At 48.3% G+C, this 19,790-nt stretch overlaps 3 protein-coding genes across 4 annotated transcripts in view; 2 read left to right on the forward strand and 1 right to left on the reverse strand.

The window, feature by feature from the left end:
• LOC132475485 (uncharacterized) overlaps positions 1-18,473 on the reverse strand; it is a 207,291-nt gene extending 188,818 nt beyond the window's left edge. For both annotated transcript variants that reach the window (XM_060076649.1, XM_060076648.1), the window contains exon 1: positions 18,406-18,473. In XM_060076649.1, the coding sequence (XP_059932632.1) occupies positions 18,406-18,458 (53 nt within the window). In that variant the 5' untranslated portion in view covers positions 18,459-18,473. The remainder of the gene's footprint in view (positions 1-18,405) is intronic.
• b4gat1 (beta-1,4-glucuronyltransferase 1) lies at positions 238-4,057 on the forward strand. The gene is made up of 2 exons (XM_060077029.1): positions 238-1,686; positions 2,068-4,057. The coding sequence occupies exons 1-2, from the start codon at positions 586-588 to the stop codon at positions 2,257-2,259; spliced, it is 1,293 nt and encodes a 430-aa protein (XP_059933012.1). The 5' UTR covers positions 238-585; the 3' UTR covers positions 2,260-4,057.
• Positions 15,214-19,784, forward strand: six7 (SIX homeobox 7). The gene is made up of 3 exons (XM_060076650.1): positions 15,214-16,288; positions 17,705-17,868; positions 18,164-19,784. Exons 1-3 carry the CDS (start codon positions 15,881-15,883, stop codon positions 18,390-18,392), a joined length of 801 nt encoding a protein of 266 aa, XP_059932633.1. The 5' UTR covers positions 15,214-15,880; the 3' UTR covers positions 18,393-19,784.
• Positions 19,785-19,790: the final 6 nt, after the last annotated feature.

Raw genomic sequence — 19,790 nt, forward strand, 5'->3', positions numbered from 1 at the left:
GTAAACGTCAATTCATATGATATGTAACTAACAAAGATGTATATAAAAGAATAAATAAATCATACATTTATTTCAATATTTTTTTCCTTGTGAATCGATTTTTTTAAACCAAAATTGTGATTTTCTTTACATCCGTTTCACCTTTGTATCCGAGACCGTCTATGCATGCACGTTGGTTTCAAAATGTAGCTTCGTACATATTTCCTACACTACGGTTATGACACATCGTTATGCGCCACTGTCGCAGAAGCAGCAGCATCACCATCGAAGAGAGAGAAAAACAACAACCACAGAATAGGTCGATGTGGATGATGCTTTAGACCACATAACTGTCCATTACAAGATACAAAAGTTACACAACGATACCGAATGCTGAGCGATAATAATGACAAATATTAGAGCTTAATCTTCACTACCAACTAATAATGTAAGACTTGCTGTGATCTGCTGCGTTACTCGCATTATGGTAGGCTACCGTATGCAAAATAAGCGACGATGATATTCCCTGAATTTCCTGGCATTTGACTGATAGCTTGATTATTTAAACTTGCTTCATGTGATCATCCGTCTCTTCGTTGCTCTGGAATGCATCTCTCCAAGAAATGCTCCTTCTTCAAAGTGGTGCTCGTTGCCCTTCTCATCGTGGCGCTCCTGCAGCTCTTCTACCTATCGTTCTTATCCAAGTTTCACGGTAAGCAGCAACGCTATCGTTATTCCGAGCTTTTCGGAGGAACTGGCAAGAAAAATGCCCACACCGAAAAAAACTCTAGAAAAGAGCATATGCGATATTCCCTGTCCACGGGGGGGATGTTTGACAGCAGTGGGCAGTATCGTGTGTACAGGAATCTCATCAAAAGTGACTTTACATCGAATCAAGCGCTTGGTTCAGAAGGCCGGTCAAACGTCCTGACATTGTGCACGCACACCACCATCAACAACCTGTATCACTTGGAATCCCTCGTTCAAAGGTGGCAAAACCCACTCTCTGTGGCCATCTTTGCGCACGGGCAAGATGTCAAGTTCGCCACAGCGCTGGTCTACGCCCTCAGCTTCTTCTGCCCTCAGATCCAAGCGCTGGTGGACTTCCACTTGGTGTGTCTCTCCGGGGAGTACGCCAGTTTCCCAGAGCACGACCGCGAGCACTTGTCGGGCCTGGAGGACTGCGCCTCGGTGTTCTCGCGCCTCGAGACGCACCGCGACAAGTACAAAAACTACGCCATCCACGGGAACGTCTCTTACCCCAACAACCTCCTGCGCAACGTGGCCCGCAGCGGCACGGAGGCGTCCTACGTGCTCGTGATCGACGTCGACATGGCGCCCAGCACGGACCTCCACCCGCAGTTCCTGGCGATGATCGCGCGGCGTCCGCCGGCCGGCGACGAGGTGTTCGTCCTTCCGGCGTTCGAGATCCGACACGTGCGGAAGCTGCCCGCCTCCAAGCCGGAGCTGGTGCAGCTGTACCAGGTGGGCGAGGTGCGGCCGTTCTATGAGGAGCTGTGCCCGCGCTGCCAGGCGCCCACCAACTACTCGCAGTGGGTCAACAACCACGCCCGCGACGCGGGGCCGCTGGACGTGGCCTACACGCTGGCCTGGGTGGACCCCTGGGAGCCCTTCTACATCGGGCCGAGCGCCGTGCCCCTGTACGACGAGGCCTTCAAGCAGTACGGCTTCAACCGCATCAGCCAGGTGGGTGGCAGCAGGGGACGCACGACGCAGGAGTCACTGGTTGGAATTCGGGGAAAACAATCAAAACCGCTATGTTCCTCTACCTCTCATCTCTTGTTAATTCTGCAATTTGGTATTCCCTAATTTATTTTCCACTCTTCCCCGTCTTCTCTCCTACCTCGTCCATTCGGTCGACCCATCCATCCTTTCAATGCATGTCCCCCCACCCACCAACCCACCCACCCACCCACCCAATCAATACTTGTCCCCCCCCCCCATCCATCCATCCATCCATCCATCCATCCATCCATCCTATCAATACATGTCCCCTCAACCCATCCATCCATCCATCCATCCTATCAATGCCTGCTCCCCCTACTCCCCCCCCCCCCCCCCCCCCAGGCCTGTGAGCTCCACGTGGCGGGCTACAGGTTCTCGGTGCTGACGTCAGCCTTCGTGGTGCACCGGGGCTTCAAGGTGCAGGGCGAGTTCCACGCCAAGAAGGACGAGGAGAACAAGCACAACCGGGTGCTCTTCCGCAACTTCAAGGCGGCCCTCAAGACCAAGTACCTGAGCTCCAACCGTCACTGCTAGGGGGAAGGCCAGACGCGTCCTACGTACGGTGTGCGTTTGGGTACAAACTCTGCTCGATGCAATGTGATGTTTTGAGGGTTTTTTTGGTGGGTGAAAGGACTTTATAGATTTTTTGAGCGGATGTAGCACGAATTGGGTTCTTTGACTTGACCAATGAGACGACACTCAAAAGGCCATGTAATGTGCTGTTTTGTCGGATCTATGTAATTAACTGTGCCGTTTTGGTCACTGTCCGACTTAAAACGCTAAAAATGACACTCAAATCCAAAGTAGACACTACATTGATACTGACGGGTTGTTTGAGGCCATTTTGTCGACTAAAAGTGAAACGTTCACTTAATAATTTCTTGATAAGCTAGAAATATCCATTGATCGGTTTGTTATCTGCAATAATTGAATTACAGTGCTCTAGGGCAAGACAAAAAAAACCCTCACACACAAGAAGAGGGTATCTTTGTATACCTCGGTATGTTTTGAGCAATCTGCAGATAAAACACATTTTATAAAAACCTCAAAAACCACATTGTGGGTCAATCATTTATATAATGGATCCGTCCACTAGGGGGCGGTCATATGTTAGACTGGAGGAAGACAGCTAATCCCACAGAGAGCACTTCTAAACATAAAGACATGCTCTGGGAGCATAGCATCCCCTGGGGAAGAAATACTCACTATTGGAAATATGACCTAGAGATTTTAGGTAACCATCTTTTTGTACTCCCTGCTTGGATGTTACAGACCTGGAAAAGCTGGACAAGCTTTGAAAGTTCACTTGAAAATTGGCTCAATTTTCAGCTAGTTTCAAGTTTGAGCGGGCCAAGGCCAGTATAGCAATGGGCGTTGTGTGTGGGTTCGCCGTGGTGGTGAGCCTGGGTTTACATACAGAGGAACTCGCTCCCTCGTTACACAAGACCTCATTTTGCACCAGCTGTTTGGTGATTCTGAGGATGCGGATCACACTGGAACATAACTGCCAGCACGTTTGATAAGTGTTGGTGTGAAAAGCCTGGAGGTAGTTTTCTCACTTAGGTCACTTGTATGCAAACGGTTGGGCAATGTAGCAAGCCAAAAATTAAGACGTATACTACTGATGTATATTTAAAAGAAGATTTAGAGTGAATTGTGGCATTCTGGGACATTTCAATTGTCAAGGACTGCTGAGAATCAAACATTTCAAACTGTTGTATTTAAATGTGTTGGTTTGGACAAATTACATATTATTTAAAAACCAAATATCTTCAACGGTGTTGTTAAAAAAAATAGAAACAGAGTTGTTAAGTACAGTGGGTTTTAAAACAATTGTATCAGGCCGTCCTACATGTAATTTGATTTTAGTTACATGACCATATTTATAAAATATTTGCTTGAAGTTAAAGTGTGAAAACATGGGTGAGGTTATGTTATGTTGTGGTTGGGTTAGAGAATACAGGTCCTTCTATGCTTGTTCATTGTGTTTGCTATGATAGATTTATAATGTGAGCAATGTGAACAATTTTATTTCTAACTGGAGAATGACCTTGTGACTTCAATTTTTTTCATTTGCAAATGATTATGAAAAATTTAGCAATATAATATTTGGTATGCAAAAATATAAACTGCTAATGTTTTGTTTTCACTTTGTTTCAACTTCACCCTGGAATGTTAAAGGGAAATGAACATTATCTTTTTCATGTTATATTCAGCTTTTCTTTGTTCTACTGTTATGAGTATTCTTAGTGTTTGATTTCCTGTGCACACCCTTGATAATGCCTGATTCGTACCGATTGAATTTTGATTAAACAAAATAACTTTTACGTGACCACTTTGAATAACGTACAGTCGGTTTCACGGGGACGCTAAAACACACGGCACATTTGCACTTAATCAACAAGCTCACTACAGGATGTGTCACGACAGTGTCACCCGAAACAACTCAGACACACGAGCAGAGCAAACACAACGGCTGGCAGACCTGCGAAAACACAGTATGACCTTCATTTAATCCCATTCATTTAAGCACTAAACTAAATATACCCTGCCACGCTCTGAGCGGGAGAGGAGAGGAGAGGGATCACTCACAAAGCCCCAGGTACGGTTGACATTTCCCCGGGTGTTACATGCTTTAAGCAGACCCCCATCCAGGCCTGAAGCACGCGAGGACTGATTAAACGCCTGAGCAGGGACATCAGCCCAATTAAAAGCTCCCACTCAGTAATTAAGATCTGCGTTAAAGCGGACTTCACAGTGCGCCGGTCAGGCACCTCGGACCCTTCGGCTGATGACCGAATTAGACGTCTCATGTCACCGAGCGAGGTCAACTGCCCTCCTCACTCCAGGCCGACTCCCCCCGTGGGGTCACACGGTCACGTGGAGGTGAAGGTGTATCTTTCAGATTGGAGGGGGTTTTGGCTGATATCATTCGTTGTTTGCAGAGCTTTTTCCGTCGGCTAGGGCTCGGGGGGTGGGGGGGGGCGGGGGGGGGGGGGGGGCGGCAGGCCATCTGTCTGAAGCAAGCAGAGCACGTGTGAGATTCACCGCCGGACGAAATGGGAATCTTCTGAGGTCGAACCAGAGTTTTAACAGGGTGCATATAAAAGCTCTAGGTAAAAGAAAATTGCAGGGATTATCAATTAGTTGCATAAATTAGTTCTTACATTTATTTACTTATTACACCCCGAGGTAATATCCTATAAATGAGTACATCGATAATGTTCAACTGACTACTTTGTATTAATACTAAATTGAAGCTCAGCCGCATTCCACCATAATGACAAGCTATATCCCCAAACACTCAGCAGCAGTGGAACGGGTTTTGACTGGGGCTGGAGGGGCTGGAGCACAATGGAAGAGGCCGGTTTGGGTGGGTCTAGGGGGTGGAACATGGTTGAGGAGAGGCACATTTGGGTGGGGGTCTAGGGGGGTGCAGCAGGGCCCTTAGAGGCAGGTTTAGGTGGGGGTGCAGCATGGCTCAGGCCAGGGGAGGAAGGTTTGGGTGGGGGTATAAGAGGGTGTAGCATGGTTTAGTAGAGGCTGGTTTTGGTGTGGTTATAGGGGTAGAGGAGGGTTTGGGTGGAGATTTAGGAGGTGTGGCATTGTTTGAGAGGCAGGTTTGGGTGGGGTGGAGCCAGGCTTAGTAAAGGCAGGGTTGGGTGGAGATGTAGGGGGTGTAGTAGGCTTGAGTAGAGGCAGGTTTGGGTGGGGGTATGGGGGTGTAGCATGGTTTAAGAGAGGCCGGTTTGGGTGGGGGTATTGGGCTGTAAGAGAGGCCGGTTTGGGTGGGGGTATGGGGCTGTAAGAGAGGCCGGTTTGGGTGGGGGTATGGGGGTGTAGAGGCAGGTTTGGGTGGGGGTATAGCATGCTTTAAGAGAGGCAGGTTTGGTTGGGGGTATAGGGGTGTAGCATGGTTACGGAGCGGCATCTTTGGGTGGGGATATGGGGGTGTAGCATGGATGAAGAGCGGCAGGTTTTGGCGGGGATATGGGGGTGTAGCATGGATGAAGAGCGGCAGGTTTTGGCGGGGATATGGGGGTGTAGCATGGATGAAGAGCGGCAGGTTTGGGCGGGGGTATGGGGGTGTACCCGGGTTTAGTCGAGGCAGGTTTGGTGAGTTAAAGTGGGGTTTATCCCGACAGCTTTTAGGGAGCGATGGTTTATTTGGGTCAGGGAGCTTTACGACATAAGCAATTAGGGTTGGCCCGGCCTCGCGTATGGGCTAGCAGGAGGAGGATGGAGGCCTCCCGCTAGCCAGATTAGCCGCGCGGTTAAGGCGAGCAGAGCTCCGCGACTTCTGGCCGATGTAAAGAAGACCAGCTGGAGCAAACGGGACATCTCATAGGCGGGAAGTGTGTATCTGTGCGTGTGTGTATTTGTGTGTATCTTTATATGTGTGTGTGTGTGTGTGACGTGTGTGTATGTGTTTAAATGTGTATATATTGTATGTATTGTATGTGTTTATACGCGTATATGTGTGTGTTTATACGTGTATATGTGTGTGTGTGTGTGTGTGTGTGCCCGCATGTGTGTGCGTATATGCGTGCGTGCGTATATGCGTGCGTGCGTGTGCATGCGTGTGTGTGTGTGTGTGTAGAGGGGGCAGGGGAGCTGCTCAATAATGAGCCCAAAGGGTCACTCATGGACATGGAGTTGTTTTCACGGGTCGTTACACTCTGTAGAGCGAAGAACAAGAAGCACCACCGGGGGGCCGCAGACCCATATGCCCACAGCGGGGCCCACAGGCTTTCAGGAGCCGCGGCCCCAGCGAGGGGACCCGTTTGTTTGTGTTCGTGTTGTTTAAGGGGTCTGTAAGGGCAACAGGGTGGAGGGCTTCACCCATGAGCGGGTGTATTGACTCGACGCGGGGGGGGGGATTGTTTCCAGTGAGACCCTTGACTGGGTGGCTTTAGGGGTGATTAGGGAGAAGGCTTTATTCAGGCGCTGGAGGAGCTCCGCATGGGCCTCCATTATCCACGCTCGTTCAGTGGGACGGGGTTTACGGGTGGTGGGGGGGGACGTGGGGACCGCCGGGGGGCTGGAGAGGAGGGGGAGCTGCGGGGCAGACTGGGGGCAGTTCAGTCACATCCATTTGGTTTTCTGCAATGACGTTCCCAAACACACACTGAATCTGAGGTGGTGCTCTGGGGCAGTGTGTCTTGGTGATGTGTGATTGCTGGGGAGGGATGAGTGTTGATGAGGAGGATCGAACAAATGGACAAACGTTTCATATGCTGTGAGGTGTGTTCTGTATAGGTCATGCAACGGTTGTCGAGGCAACACGGGGCTCGTCCTAGTTGTCGTCTGGTTTGTGTTAATGTTCGAAGGTGACGCAGGACTAATGCCAGTTTAGTTATTTTAGAAATAATGACTGGAGAACAAAAGCTATTGCACAATAAAAGGAGTTAAAAACCTATTTAGCTCTGGAAAATCATCGGAGGGACAACAAAAACAATGGGCTGCGTGAAAAAAACAACGATAACGAATCAGAAAAAATATATATCTAACATTTTAAAGAGGGCACAAAGGGATTATAAAATAATAATAGATGCCGGTTGGCGTAGATAGAAAGACCAATCAGATATAGGATTTGGAAAGTTAGTGAAGAAGCCTCCCATTGCTTCAGAGGATTTCCCTGAAGCCCAATAGATCCACCTGCGTGAGGACGACACGCACACACACACACACACACACACGTAACACAAATTAACGTCAAGGCCCATCAGTGAGCTAGGCCCGGCTACGGGTCCTAGCAGGTGAGCCCATCCGGCTCTCTTTAAACAAGCTTAGCCGCGCTGAGCGCTAGCTCCAGAGGCTAGCTGACCTGTCTGCCCCGTCTATAAAAAGGACCCAGAGCGAGCCACCGACAGCACGCATATCGCCGTGGCGATAAGCCGGGGGTTCCATGGACGGGCGGGACGGCCACCCTCCCGGGTCGGGCATTCCCGCCCAGGAGAGTGTGTGTGTGTGTGTGTGTGTGTGTGTGTGTGTGTGTGTGTGTGTGTGTGTCCTGTGTGTGTGTGTGTGTGTGTGTGTGTCTTGTGTGTGTGTGTGTGTGTGTGTGTGTCTTGTGTGTGTGTGTCTTGTGTGTGTGTGTGTGTGTGTCTTGTGTGTGTGTGTGTGTGTGTGTCTTGTGTGTGTGTGTGTGTGTGTGTCTTGTGTGTGTGTCTTGTGTGTGTGTGTGTGTGTGTGTGTGTGTGTGTGTGTGTGTGTGTGTGTGTGTGTGTGTGTGTGTGTGTGTGTGTGTGTGTGTGTGTGTGTGTGTGTGTAGGACGGGTGGGGGCGGGGGAGGGAGCTAATAATGAGTAATGAGTGATGACACGCCCTCAGGGAAAGAAAAGCGAGCCTAGAGCGGCGATTAGAACTAATCCGCTCCAATGGGATACACACATACACACACACACACACACACACACACACACACAGACACACACACACACACACACACACAGTCACACACAAACACACACACACACAGTCACACACACACACACACACACACACACACACACACACACACACACACACACACAGTCCTGCTTGTGGGTGAAGTCTCATGGAAGATTGTAGGAAATCACTGTGACATACACACATATACGCACACAAGCAAGTCCACACACGTGCATGATAACCAAGTACACAAGCACACACACACACACACACAAGCTGGTGCACACACTTGCATGAACCCCCCTCCACCCCCCCCGTACAATAGCGGACATGAAAGGACACTGGACCCACATATCTGCCACCGCATGGGAATCAATACAAAGCCACACATGGAACAACACACAGTTAATTCTTAGATCGATGCACTAATGCAACTAAGACAAAGCTGGTTTCATTGAGGAGCAGGTGTCCAGAAGCCATGATCCAATGGATTCACTGTTTATCAAACGTTCACTGGTGCGCCGGCCTGCGCGGGTCTCTAACCCTGCAGGGTGGTTTCTCTACTCATGATCTGACCGATATGATGTCAACACCCAGACTGGAGCAAGAGGGTTGTGCGCCATTCATTCATGGACATTTATGTTGAATGTATCAACATCTGCTCAAAGAGATATTGGTGATCGCCAAAGCCGGAATGTTATCGATTTGTCATTCATCGATAATCATTGATTTCTGTGTTCCTGATAAGGTTGATGAGGGTGGAGTTTAAGGGCTGCTGCAGATTGCCTCTGGTAATCCTGTTCCGTGAAGTAGATCGTAATTGTAATGCTGGCTCCAAAACAGTTAATGCGTTCTGCTTGGACTCAAGGGCTGGCCTACGGCATGAATACATCTAAGCTGTCGGCCATATACCTCGGTATTTCTAATTTGATCAATTAGAAGTGCATTCAAAAAGGAATTCTTGGAAAAGCGTCCTATTAAATCCAGGCCTCACTGGCTAGGATGAGATACAAGGGACAGATGGCAGGAACAATGCAAATAAGCTCACGATTGATCATATTCCGGCTTTTAAGTAAGAGTTTTAAGTCACTTTGACACAGTGGGTCCCCACACACATGGTGGATGAACCACACACAGCACACACACACTACAGGATATAGTTTTCTGTTGAAACAACTGAATGATCAGTATACATGGCCCCAGTCTTTCTGTCTGTCTGTCTGTCTGCACGCCACGCGGGTGTCTGAGTTTGTACACCTTTGTTTTATACACGTTTTGTCACGTGACCAGACAGGAAACCAAACAACAGAGTTCAATGAGATCACGTTCAAACACAGTAGCAGCTTCCACACACAGCTGACCACACGGGATCCTTCCAGCCCGCCAGCTCACCCCTCCAAACCCTTAAACCGGGGCCTAGTCATCCCGGTCAGCCCCGGTGATGGACGGCTGGCCGACCTATCAGGTGCCAGGAGGATAAAGGCGTGGGTGGTGGAAGGAGGAGGGGGAAGGGGGAGGAAGGGGAGTCACTGAAGCAGGAATTAATGAGCATTATTGAATTAGGTGAGTAAAGTCCACCTGTAAGGCTCTTTAGGGTTCTTACCCAGTCCCAGTAACACCTGTTGTACTGCGCAGGGATTAATAAGAGATGAGTGTATGTGGGTGTTTGTGTGTGTGTGTGTGTGTTTGGGGGGGCATGCAGCTACCCCCCCCCCAACCCACTGACAATCCCCTCCTCCAGCATGCCCCAATAAACATCGGGTAACTCTATGCCTCTGATGCCTCTCATTTTGTGTTTTTAACGCAGCATCGATATTTATTTACTAGTTTACCTTAATTTCACTCCCAATTAATATAGTATTAGTATAGAACTGTTGATCCCAGCTGTACACACACACACACACACACACACACACACACACACACACACACACACACACACAGTATATCCTGGTTAAACTGCTATTAGAGTCTATTAGTTGTTCTTGGCAGAACAATGCCACAGGGAGACCGGGGACAAACAAAACCAACCCTTTGTGCGTTTTCTGAGTAGCATCCTCTGTGAGCTCTTTCCAGAAACCCCGACAGCACCAGCCGCCACGTGGACCTCTTGAGAGGGACCGCACATGCTCACACACCGTTACTATTAGCAGTTAGCAAACAAACAAAACACCACTCCAAGTGGCTAAGCGGCGGTTTAGCATGCTATTTCTTTAAAGGCTTAAACGAGAGCTATCTGGCTAGCGGGGGCATGTGGTTAAGCTGGAGGCTGAAGCGTTGGTGATACCGGTGTTGTTGATACCGGTGTTGTTGATCTGCGTCTGGGAGCTATTTGTGAGCCGTGTTCTGGTCTGTGTGTTAATTCGAGCTCGTCTGGGCTCACAGCGCGCGGTGAGAGCTGCTGGGAGGTTCTAGGGGCCCGGGGCCAGGGAGCGGGCCTCAGGGGCCGGGTTAAATGAAACCACTTGGAGTCTTGGTGCATACTTGGGGAGATCGCTTAAGCGTAAGAAAACAGATCACAATATGGGGGATGGGCCATGGGAGGCATGCTCATCCATTCATCCATTTAGTCATGACCATGATTTGGTCAGGGATCTTTTTGTATTGTTTTAAATAAAAACACAACTTCTCTACACGGAACGTTGGGTTAAAACATATCTTGGATGTGTATTGGAAGTTAAAGCTGCTTATAATTCTCATTAAAATCTGAATTTGAATCGACGAATTTGTATAATATACATTTAATAACACTTAAGTAAAATAAGTCAAGTAAAATACGTTAATGCTTAAGTATCATTGGGCCAACACGCTAAAGTGAATATTTGAGTTTCAGGAACTAAAACACACCAAATCAACTAATTATATTGTTATCCCCTAACTACTGAATTCTACTACTTAAAGTTTGAACAGAAGTTTAATCGACTCGTCTCGTTAACTTGAATGGAAAAGAGCTTATCTCGCTCACCTCCATCACCTGTGCTTACAGAACCTATTGAGTCAGACAGAGAGAGAGAGAGAGAGAGAGAGAGAGAGAGAGAGAGAGAGAGAGACCGAGAGAGAGACCGAGAGAGAGAGAGAGAGAGAGAGAGACCGAGAGAGAGAGAGAAGCGAGAGAGAAGCGAGAGAGAAGCGAGAGAGCAGCGAGAGAGAGAGAGAGAAGCGAGAGAGAGAGAAGCGAGAGAAGCGAGAGAGAGAGAGAGAGAGAGAGAGAGAGAGAGAGAGAGAGAGAGAGAGAGAGAGAGAGAGAGAGAGAGAGAGAGAGAGAGAGAGAGAGAGAGAGAGAGAGAGAGAGAGAGAGAGAGAGAGAGAGAGGGGGGGGGGGGGGGGTCGCCTATGCGCGCCCTGAGGCAGTAGATGTGGAAGTGTATTATGGGGTTTTGTTTGGGGCCAGGGGCTGAGAGGCGGTGTTAAGACACACGGTGCAGATGAGGATAAGCCAGGAGAAATAATGATGAATCAGGGGGGGGTCGATGGGGGGGGGGGGGGCTGTCTGAGAGGATGCTGCTGTTGAGTTGCAAATTAGCTTGTAATTAGCCCCTACACATTTGCCTAGAGGGAATTAGCTTGTGACAAGTCTGTGTGTGTCTGTGTGTGTGTGTGTGTGTGTGTGTGTGTGTGTGTGTGTGTGTGTGTGTGTGTGTGTGTGTGTGTGTGTGTGTGTGTGTTTGGCTTTTTTTTCTCAAGAGCTTGAGCGTGTGTGTGTGTGCATATATTTGTGTGTGTGTGTGGGCATTTTTTTTTCTCAAGAGCTTGAGAGTGTCTCTGTGTGTGTGCATGCATGCACCTCTCTGTGTGTGTGTGTGTGTGTGTGTGTGTGTGTGTGTGTGTGTGTGTGTGTGTGTGTGTGTGTGTGTGTGTGTGTGTGTGTGTGTGTGTGTGTGTGTGTGTGTGTGTGTGTGTGGGGTATTACCATACTGTATAAATCCACACCAAACAACAATTAACAAGCAACTGGGAGGAGAAGTAATTAGTATTATCTACTTACCACCAGCGACCCCTATTCATAGGAACATTAGGTCAAAACACACACACACACACACACACACACACACACACACACACACACACACACACACACACACACACACACACACACACACACACACACACACACACACACACACACACACACACACACACACACACACACACACGCACGCCTCTTCCTTTGTCTGCTGACAAAACCAACAGTCCATTATCAGAGCAGGAGGCTTCTGTTTAAGTCACTAATTAATTATGCCAAGTAGGGTCCCTTCATATTGCGGCCAATAAGTGAACGCCTAAGCATCAACATGTGTGCCTCTGCATTTGTGTGTGTGTGTGTGTGTGTGTGTGTGTGTGTGTGTGTGTGTGTGTGTGTGTGTGTGTGTGTGTGTGTGTGTGTGTGTGTGTGTGTGTGTGTGTGTGTGTGTGTGTGTGTGTGCTTCCAGGTTTGTGTGTTTGGTTGTGTGAGTTTGATTATTAGGTGCTATTCAGTTTGGTGTCAAACTGAACCAGGTGATAGCAACACTGAAGAAACCTTCATTTATGGGATTCATCCTGGCAACCCGGCAAGGATCAGAACAATTTACGGTTAACTCAGATATATCTCCAAATGGCGGTGAAAGTGTGCCTTTGACATGACTTACATGTTCCTTATTTGACGTGCTCGCATGTAACTTTTTCAGCTGTTCCGACGGTAATAAATGATGCATATTTGTAGACCCTTTTTCTACTACGTTTTTTGCAGATGTTAAAATCTGATGTGCTAACAAGAGGTTTATTAGCAAAGCAAATACAGTGCATCATGTCTGACATTGAAACATTAAATATGAACTAAACATTCCGCTAAGCAAAACACAAAAGCTCACCAATGGAACAGATTTATAAAGCTGTCCATACCAGGCTTATTCTTTTCAGATTGAAACACATCTTTCTACCATCACCTTCAATCAGTCCAGGAGGTTAGGAGGGACAGTAATTATTTCATGTTCAGCGCATTCTTTGGTAACTTTGGCCGCCGATGTTACAGTAAGGCTATACTCCGACGGTTCTACCTCAGAGTATAGCCTACACCTGAATGACTGGGACATAATTGAATGTCCCTGTCATTCAATGATATCGTTTTCTGTACACATAGCATGTTACAAAGTGTATTGTATGTATGTATGTATGTATGTATGTATGTATGTATATCTATATATTGTGTGAAGCTCAATGACTAATGTATAACCAAGAGTTAAATTTCAGTTCCCCACATGCCAATAAACACACACACTAGCAGATTGATGCTCTATAAAAGGCTGCTCTCAAATTGTCTAACAGATTAATCAGCACACTGGTGGAGATGATCAGTGTGTATGTGTGTGCGTGTGCGTGTATGTTTAGCTCTGTGTTTAGCTGTGTGATGCTTGGAGGGGTGCAGCTTATCTCTGAGCATGATCTTTGTTGTGCCAATTTTTCCCCCCTGTACCAAGCTGCGCACACACACACACACACACACACACACACACACACACACACACACACACACACACACACACACACACACACACACACACACACACACACACACACACACACCTCTCTTTCTATCAACCTATCAGACTGTAATTTAATCTAGGTTTAGGGTGAGTTGCTTTGCACCGTCTATATAAACCCACTGAGATTAACAATATAAGAAGTGTTTTGGGGGGGAATTGTTGTTGTCTCCAGCGCATGTTGAAATTAGCCTGCACTTTGAAACTCATGATAGGCTGTTATTCCAAATACAAAAGGCAATAAATAGAAATGTCTCTCCCCTTTGTGATTAATATTTTTGTTACATTTATTTGCAGATATTTTTTGTGTTACTTTAATTTCAATTTTGAACAAAAGTTATTGAAAATCGTGTTGATCTCAACCCCACCTTGCGTGTAAACTTTATATGATAGCCTACCTTGTTCCAAAAATGTGAAAGAATGAAACAGACATTAAGGGTCTCTGTACAATAACATGATGAATCTAGGCATCCAGATAATCTCATTAACCCAAATGATCGGGGCTGCCGAAACCCAGCATATGAAAACGTTTTTTTAATCTGCAGACCGATTGGATAACATTGGGGGTCCTCACCTCCTCTTAAATCCCCATGATCTGTTACCTGACTACAACCTCGTATCCCTGCATCAGATGGAGACACACAGATAATCTTAAATACTTTAGCGTAGCATAACAACATGTGTTTTAACTCCCAGTTCAGTTCGACCCCCCCCCCGCCCCCCACAATACTGATCCCACGTGCACACACACACACACACACACACACACACACACACACACACACACACACACACACACACACACACACACACACACACACACACACCGAGCAGAGTGAGGGGTATAAGCGGCTAAACACATAAGTTCTTGGAAGAAAAAAAAAAAGTGATGGACATGCAAGTCATTGTGCTAAACGAGTAAGTCTTGGGGCGGATTAAAGCGCACACCGTGTTTGAACGGGCAGACGTATGCTTCCAATAGGATGGCTAACCTGCTTAATGGGAAATGTGTCTAAGACTGATTAAATGAGATCAGGGACGAGGCGCACTGTTCATTAATGCCCTTGCAGACGGAGGCACCGTGCCCTGCGTGACCTATGGCCACGGGTCGTCACGGACGATCACAGTCAAGGCTACACACGCACACGCATGAACACGCGCGCGCACACATGGCTGGCTTTATTACTAATGCTGTCCATTGGTCTGAGGTGTTGTTGAGGGTTTTAGAAGAACCCCCCCAACCCCAAACCCACCACTCACACACGCACACAACCAAAAGCACACACACACACACACACACACACACACACACACACACACACACACACACACACACACACACACACACACACACACACACACACACACACACACACACTTATGTTTGAGTAGGTTTCTAGACACAAGAACAAACTATACTTTCGAGCATGCAGGCCATACTTGTAATATGTCTATCTGATGCTTGATTGTATCCTTGTAAGGCCTACATGTCAGCAATTGACCTGCACAAAGCCAGGCTCAGGCAGCTTCTAATAACCGATTATCGATCAGTGATCAGAAGCCATTGCAGCGAGCTAGGACTCCGTATAAGCAGCGCTGCCTAATGTGAGATCGGTCCCGGGTCATCTGATCGGACCAATCAAACGTCCGCGCCGGCCATGCCGTGCTCCCCTCCGGTCCTCCCCATCCAGTCTCGTATCCCCGGGCTAAGCCAAACAAGCTGATCAGCCAGTCACCTCTGTACACACTACCCCCCGCTAAGAGGCTAATGGCCATGGGGAGGGGGGGATATAATCCTTCTCAAAACAACCGCAGAGATGCTAATTGTATCTGGCTATAAATACCGGGTTGACTTCTGGCGTTCTCTCTTCGCCACCAGCTCAAACTCCGGGAAAGCAGCGGATTTGTTCACCGCTCACAGCCACGGCCGCCCTCGCTGGGGCAGAAGCAGGACCTTGTTGCGCAAATACCTGGAAAGGCGATAAAGTAGGAGAGGGAGGAGGAGGCAGAGGAGTTAGAGGAGGTGGGGGAGTCCGATTGCATAACTCCCGCCTTATTTTAAAAACCATCCGTCTGAGAAGCGATTCGACCATAACGAATGTAACCGAGTCACTGTGTGTAGACGACCGTGTAGCGCGCATGCACGTGGGAATCAGGAGCTCGTCACCTGCTGCAGGTTTTGGAGAGGGGAAAAGACCCCGCATGAATAAAAGAAAAGGCCCTGAAACAAAAGCAAGCATACAATGTTTCACCTGCCCATGTTCACCCCCGAGCAGGTGGCTCGGGTGTGCGAGAACCTGGAGGAGACCGGGGACATCGAGCGTCTCGGCCGGTTCCTGTGGTCCCTGCCGGCCGCGGTGCCCGGGACGGCGGCGGAGGCCCTCAACCGCCAGGAGTCCGTGATGCGAGCACGGGCCCTGGTCGCCTTCCACGGGGGGAACTTCGAGGGCCTCTATCAGATCCTCCAGAGCCACCGGTTCACCCGCGAGTCCCACGCCAAGCTGCAGGACCTGTGGCTGGACGCGCACTACCGCCAGGCGGAGAGGCTCCGCGGGCGGCCCCTTGGCCCGGTGGAGAAGTACCGCATCCGCAAGAAGTTCCCGCTGCCCCGGACCATCTGGGACGGCGAGCAGAAGACCCACTGTTTTAAGGTAGGGCCCTGTCCGCTGTGAAGATCAGATTTATTGGCCGGTTTCGTGATCATGTTGTCGCTGATGAACACACACGCCAGGATTAGGCTGTGCGTAAAAGGAGAAATTGGTTTGAAGTTTCATCGCACGAAACTTCCTTTAAGGATAGACGGACGATAATAGCCAATATTTCTGTTGTATTTTCTGATATAAGAGTGTCTTGTCTTAACCGCATCATCTCTGAGCTCTTAAGATCCTGATGGAGTGGATATAATCTAAGATGAGGATAAGGCAATTTAAGCCCTGAGCCCCGTTCTAAGGTCCAACACCGGCTAGAGAATCGCTTTAAACGCCACTTTTCAACGTGGGACGCTTAGCTCCGTTCGAATGGAAGAGGAGTAATTGTTGTGGGGGCCCCGAGGGATGGCGGCTCCTCGATACACAGTTGCTGAACAGGGGCGGGCCCCTAATAGTCATTGAATTTAGTGATTAAATGTTTATTTTCAGCAGGGACTAACCGGTGCAAATCAATACAACATTAACGATGAATGCACTGTGGAAACTAATTACAGTGCTATAGCGAACTGTTGACTGACAGAGGCACAGTGGGGATTTATCCTGTCGGTTTATTCCTGGGGGAATATCAACTGTCGCTTGCCTTTTGTGGTCGGTTGAATAATGGTTCCTGAGTATTACTGAGCTTTCATTTAATAGCCTACTTTGTGAGGGATTTGCTCCTGACCATTATCTAATGCACGTGTGGGTATTATGTCAAACCTGTGACAGATTATTAGATCCATGGTGTTAGCTATAGGAAGTACAGGTACACATCAATGAGTCTGTTTTTCACATTACAGTCGTTTTTATCAGGCGTTTTTAAAACCGGATGATGTTAAACTAGAAAAACGAGTGTCAGTGGAACCCCATCAGTAAAAACAATATAAGTCTCTTAATGGATGAGTAACGGCTTGTATGGGTTGTGCTGTTAAAATAGTATTATTATTATTATTACTATTCATTTGATGAAGACAATCCCTCACTCGGCTGTTAGATTTGGACAAAAACAATTAATTTGTTTTCATTAATAGTATACAATTAATATATAGTCACATGATGTGACGCATAAATGAAGCTCCATATGCAAAAAAAAAGAAATGATCAGTTATCGATTACCTTTTGTTAGGAATAACACACTTTATTCATTTGATGTAGCATTTCTTGTAGGTGTATCTATAGGTGTGTGCTGTAGTTCTGTGTACTTTAATCTTTATGTGCGCGCGCGTCAAGAGAAGCCTATCCTCAAGTCCAAAAAAATGAAAGAAGTTACACGTTAACTTACTGGTTGAAGAATCAGAGTTACTAGATCCCCCCCCATGAACCCCGCGCGGGACGTCCTACATCATGCTCACCCTCTGTTCCCGTCCCTCCCCCCACCAGGAGAGGACGCGCAGCCTGCTCCGGGAGTGGTACCTCCAGGACCCCTACCCCAACCCGTCCCGCAAGCGCCACCTGGCCCAGGCCACGGGCCTCACGCCCACACAGGTCGGCAACTGGTTCAAGAACCGCCGGCAGAGAGACCGGGCCGCCTCCGCCAAGAACCGGTACGTCTGCGCAGAGGGGGCCCCAGGGGGAGTGGTTCAGACAGACAGACAGACAGACAGACATATACATCAAAGAGGAGTTTGGCATTTCCATTCATTTCTGGGGATTTCCTCCACACACACACACACACACACACACACACACACACACACACACACACACACACACACACACACACACACACACACACACACACACACACACACACACACACACACACACACACACACACACACACCGGTCCTGAATACACTCTAACCGTCCCCCCCCTCCCTCCCTCCCTCCCCACACCAGGCTACAGCAGGACCCCTCCCTCCCCACCACCGAGGGCTCGCCGGACGGCTCCCACCAGGACCGCCACCGCCACCCCGGCTTGCGGCTGGCCGCCTCCCCCTCCTCCTCGCCGCAGCCCCCCCCCAGCCCGGGCGCCAGCGACTGCAGCACGGGCAGCGAGCGCCGTGGCAACGGCGGCGCCTCCACGCCCGACATCTCCGTCAGCAGCGACAGCGAGTTCGACTCGTAGCCGGTCACCTGACTCCGCCGACACACACACCACCCGCCACGCCCACACCAGACGAATGCGCTCCATTGGCGGTGAATCGCCTGCCATCCCCTTGATGGGGAGGGAGGGTTCAATTGACATTGGAGTCAGTGGAGGGGTTCCGTATCACAACATGCATTGCTGCTACCTCGGATCCACCCTGGGCCTCCGAGTCGAACGCTTAAATGTGACATTGTGAGCAGATACTATGAATGGAAGACACTGCTGCAAAACACACCGTCCCTCCATGGGTCAGGGTCACGGTTACTGTTCACACTTTAATTAGTCTCCTCCCCCACGACCCCAACCCCACCCACACCCACCCCAACCCAGGCTAATGAGATGGCCGAATGTGGAGGGACACTGGGCGACGAGGAGATACGAGAAAACATTTATCCGACGGCAACCTCAAATATAGCTTGTGGAAACAGCGCCCCCTGCTGCTGAAATATAGTATGTACGCGCTTCATCGCGCTAGACATGAGACGTGGCCACCCGGGTGGTGGCGAACGGACGACATCGCGAGAACAAACCAAAGAACCCCCGTTAGCGTCGTTGCGCTGAACAACATGCACTTAAACTCTCTTAAATGTCACCGTTCAACACACCAACTCACTACACTACACACTCTAGACAGGTAAACAAGGGTACTATACTTCTGACACGTTGTCTTTTAAAACCTTTGAGTCTTTGTATTATTGTTTAATATTACTACACACGGATTGGGATAGGTGAGTTTTAAAGTGTTGATACTAATGCTGATGTGAGGTTCATAGTGATAGATTGACATTTACTTGACTACAGCATTTGACGGGCCATCGCCTTCCCTAGGGTCACTCTATATGCAACACACAACTACGCTTTGTGTAAACTTATTCTACTTTTTATTCATATCATTTACACCACATCCATGATATCACTGCCTTAAATGAGTGAAAATTACTCTTGCAATCCAATGATAAATCTGAAATTTAAAACGATTATTTTAAAACACACAACAGCCCTCAAAAAAGCTGCTATCCTTAACATTGAAAGTATTTTTTTTTTACCCTACCTGTTTAAGACTGCTGCTAAGGCCTTTTGAAATGAGGCCTTTTGAAATCACATCCTTCCTGCTGACGCCTCCTTGAGGCGTCAGCAGGAAGGATGTGACATCATCGTCCTCACTAATGAGTGACAGAGAGGTGGAGACGTGAAGAGGTTTCTCATCTTACCTCAGTGGCCTCTATTCGGTTCTTCAGAGAACAGCTCCACTCGGCCACAGCCAGGTCTCCCCTTTGTCCGTTCATCATCGTTGTACGTCACTGCGTTTCACTGAACATGAGTATTTTGTAAACTTTTTGTGTAAATAAACCTATTTTTATAAAAAATCTGCTCAGT

This window comes from Gadus macrocephalus, chromosome 17 (assembly GCF_031168955.1).
Source record: "Gadus macrocephalus chromosome 17, ASM3116895v1".
Lineage (NCBI taxonomy): Eukaryota > Metazoa > Chordata > Actinopteri > Gadiformes > Gadidae > Gadus > Gadus macrocephalus.

Excerpts from the sequence above, each read along its gene's own strand:
- b4gat1 (XM_060077029.1), top strand. The coding sequence starts at position 586 with ATGCATCTCTCCAAGAAATGCTCCTTCTTCAAAGTGGTGCTCGTTGCC. Across the intron at positions 1,687-2,067 it reads GCTTCAACCGCATCAGCCAG|GCCTGTGAGCTCCACGTGGC; the intron begins GTGGGTGGCAGC and ends CCCCCCCCCCAG.
- six7 (XM_060076650.1), top strand. The coding sequence starts at position 15,881 with ATGTTTCACCTGCCCATGTTCACCCCCGAGCAGGTGGCTCGGGTGTGC. Across the intron at positions 16,289-17,704 it reads AGAAGACCCACTGTTTTAAG|GAGAGGACGCGCAGCCTGCT; the intron begins GTAGGGCCCTGT and ends TCCCCCCACCAG. Across the intron at positions 17,869-18,163 it reads GCCGCCTCCGCCAAGAACCG|GCTACAGCAGGACCCCTCCC; the intron begins GTACGTCTGCGC and ends TCCCCACACCAG.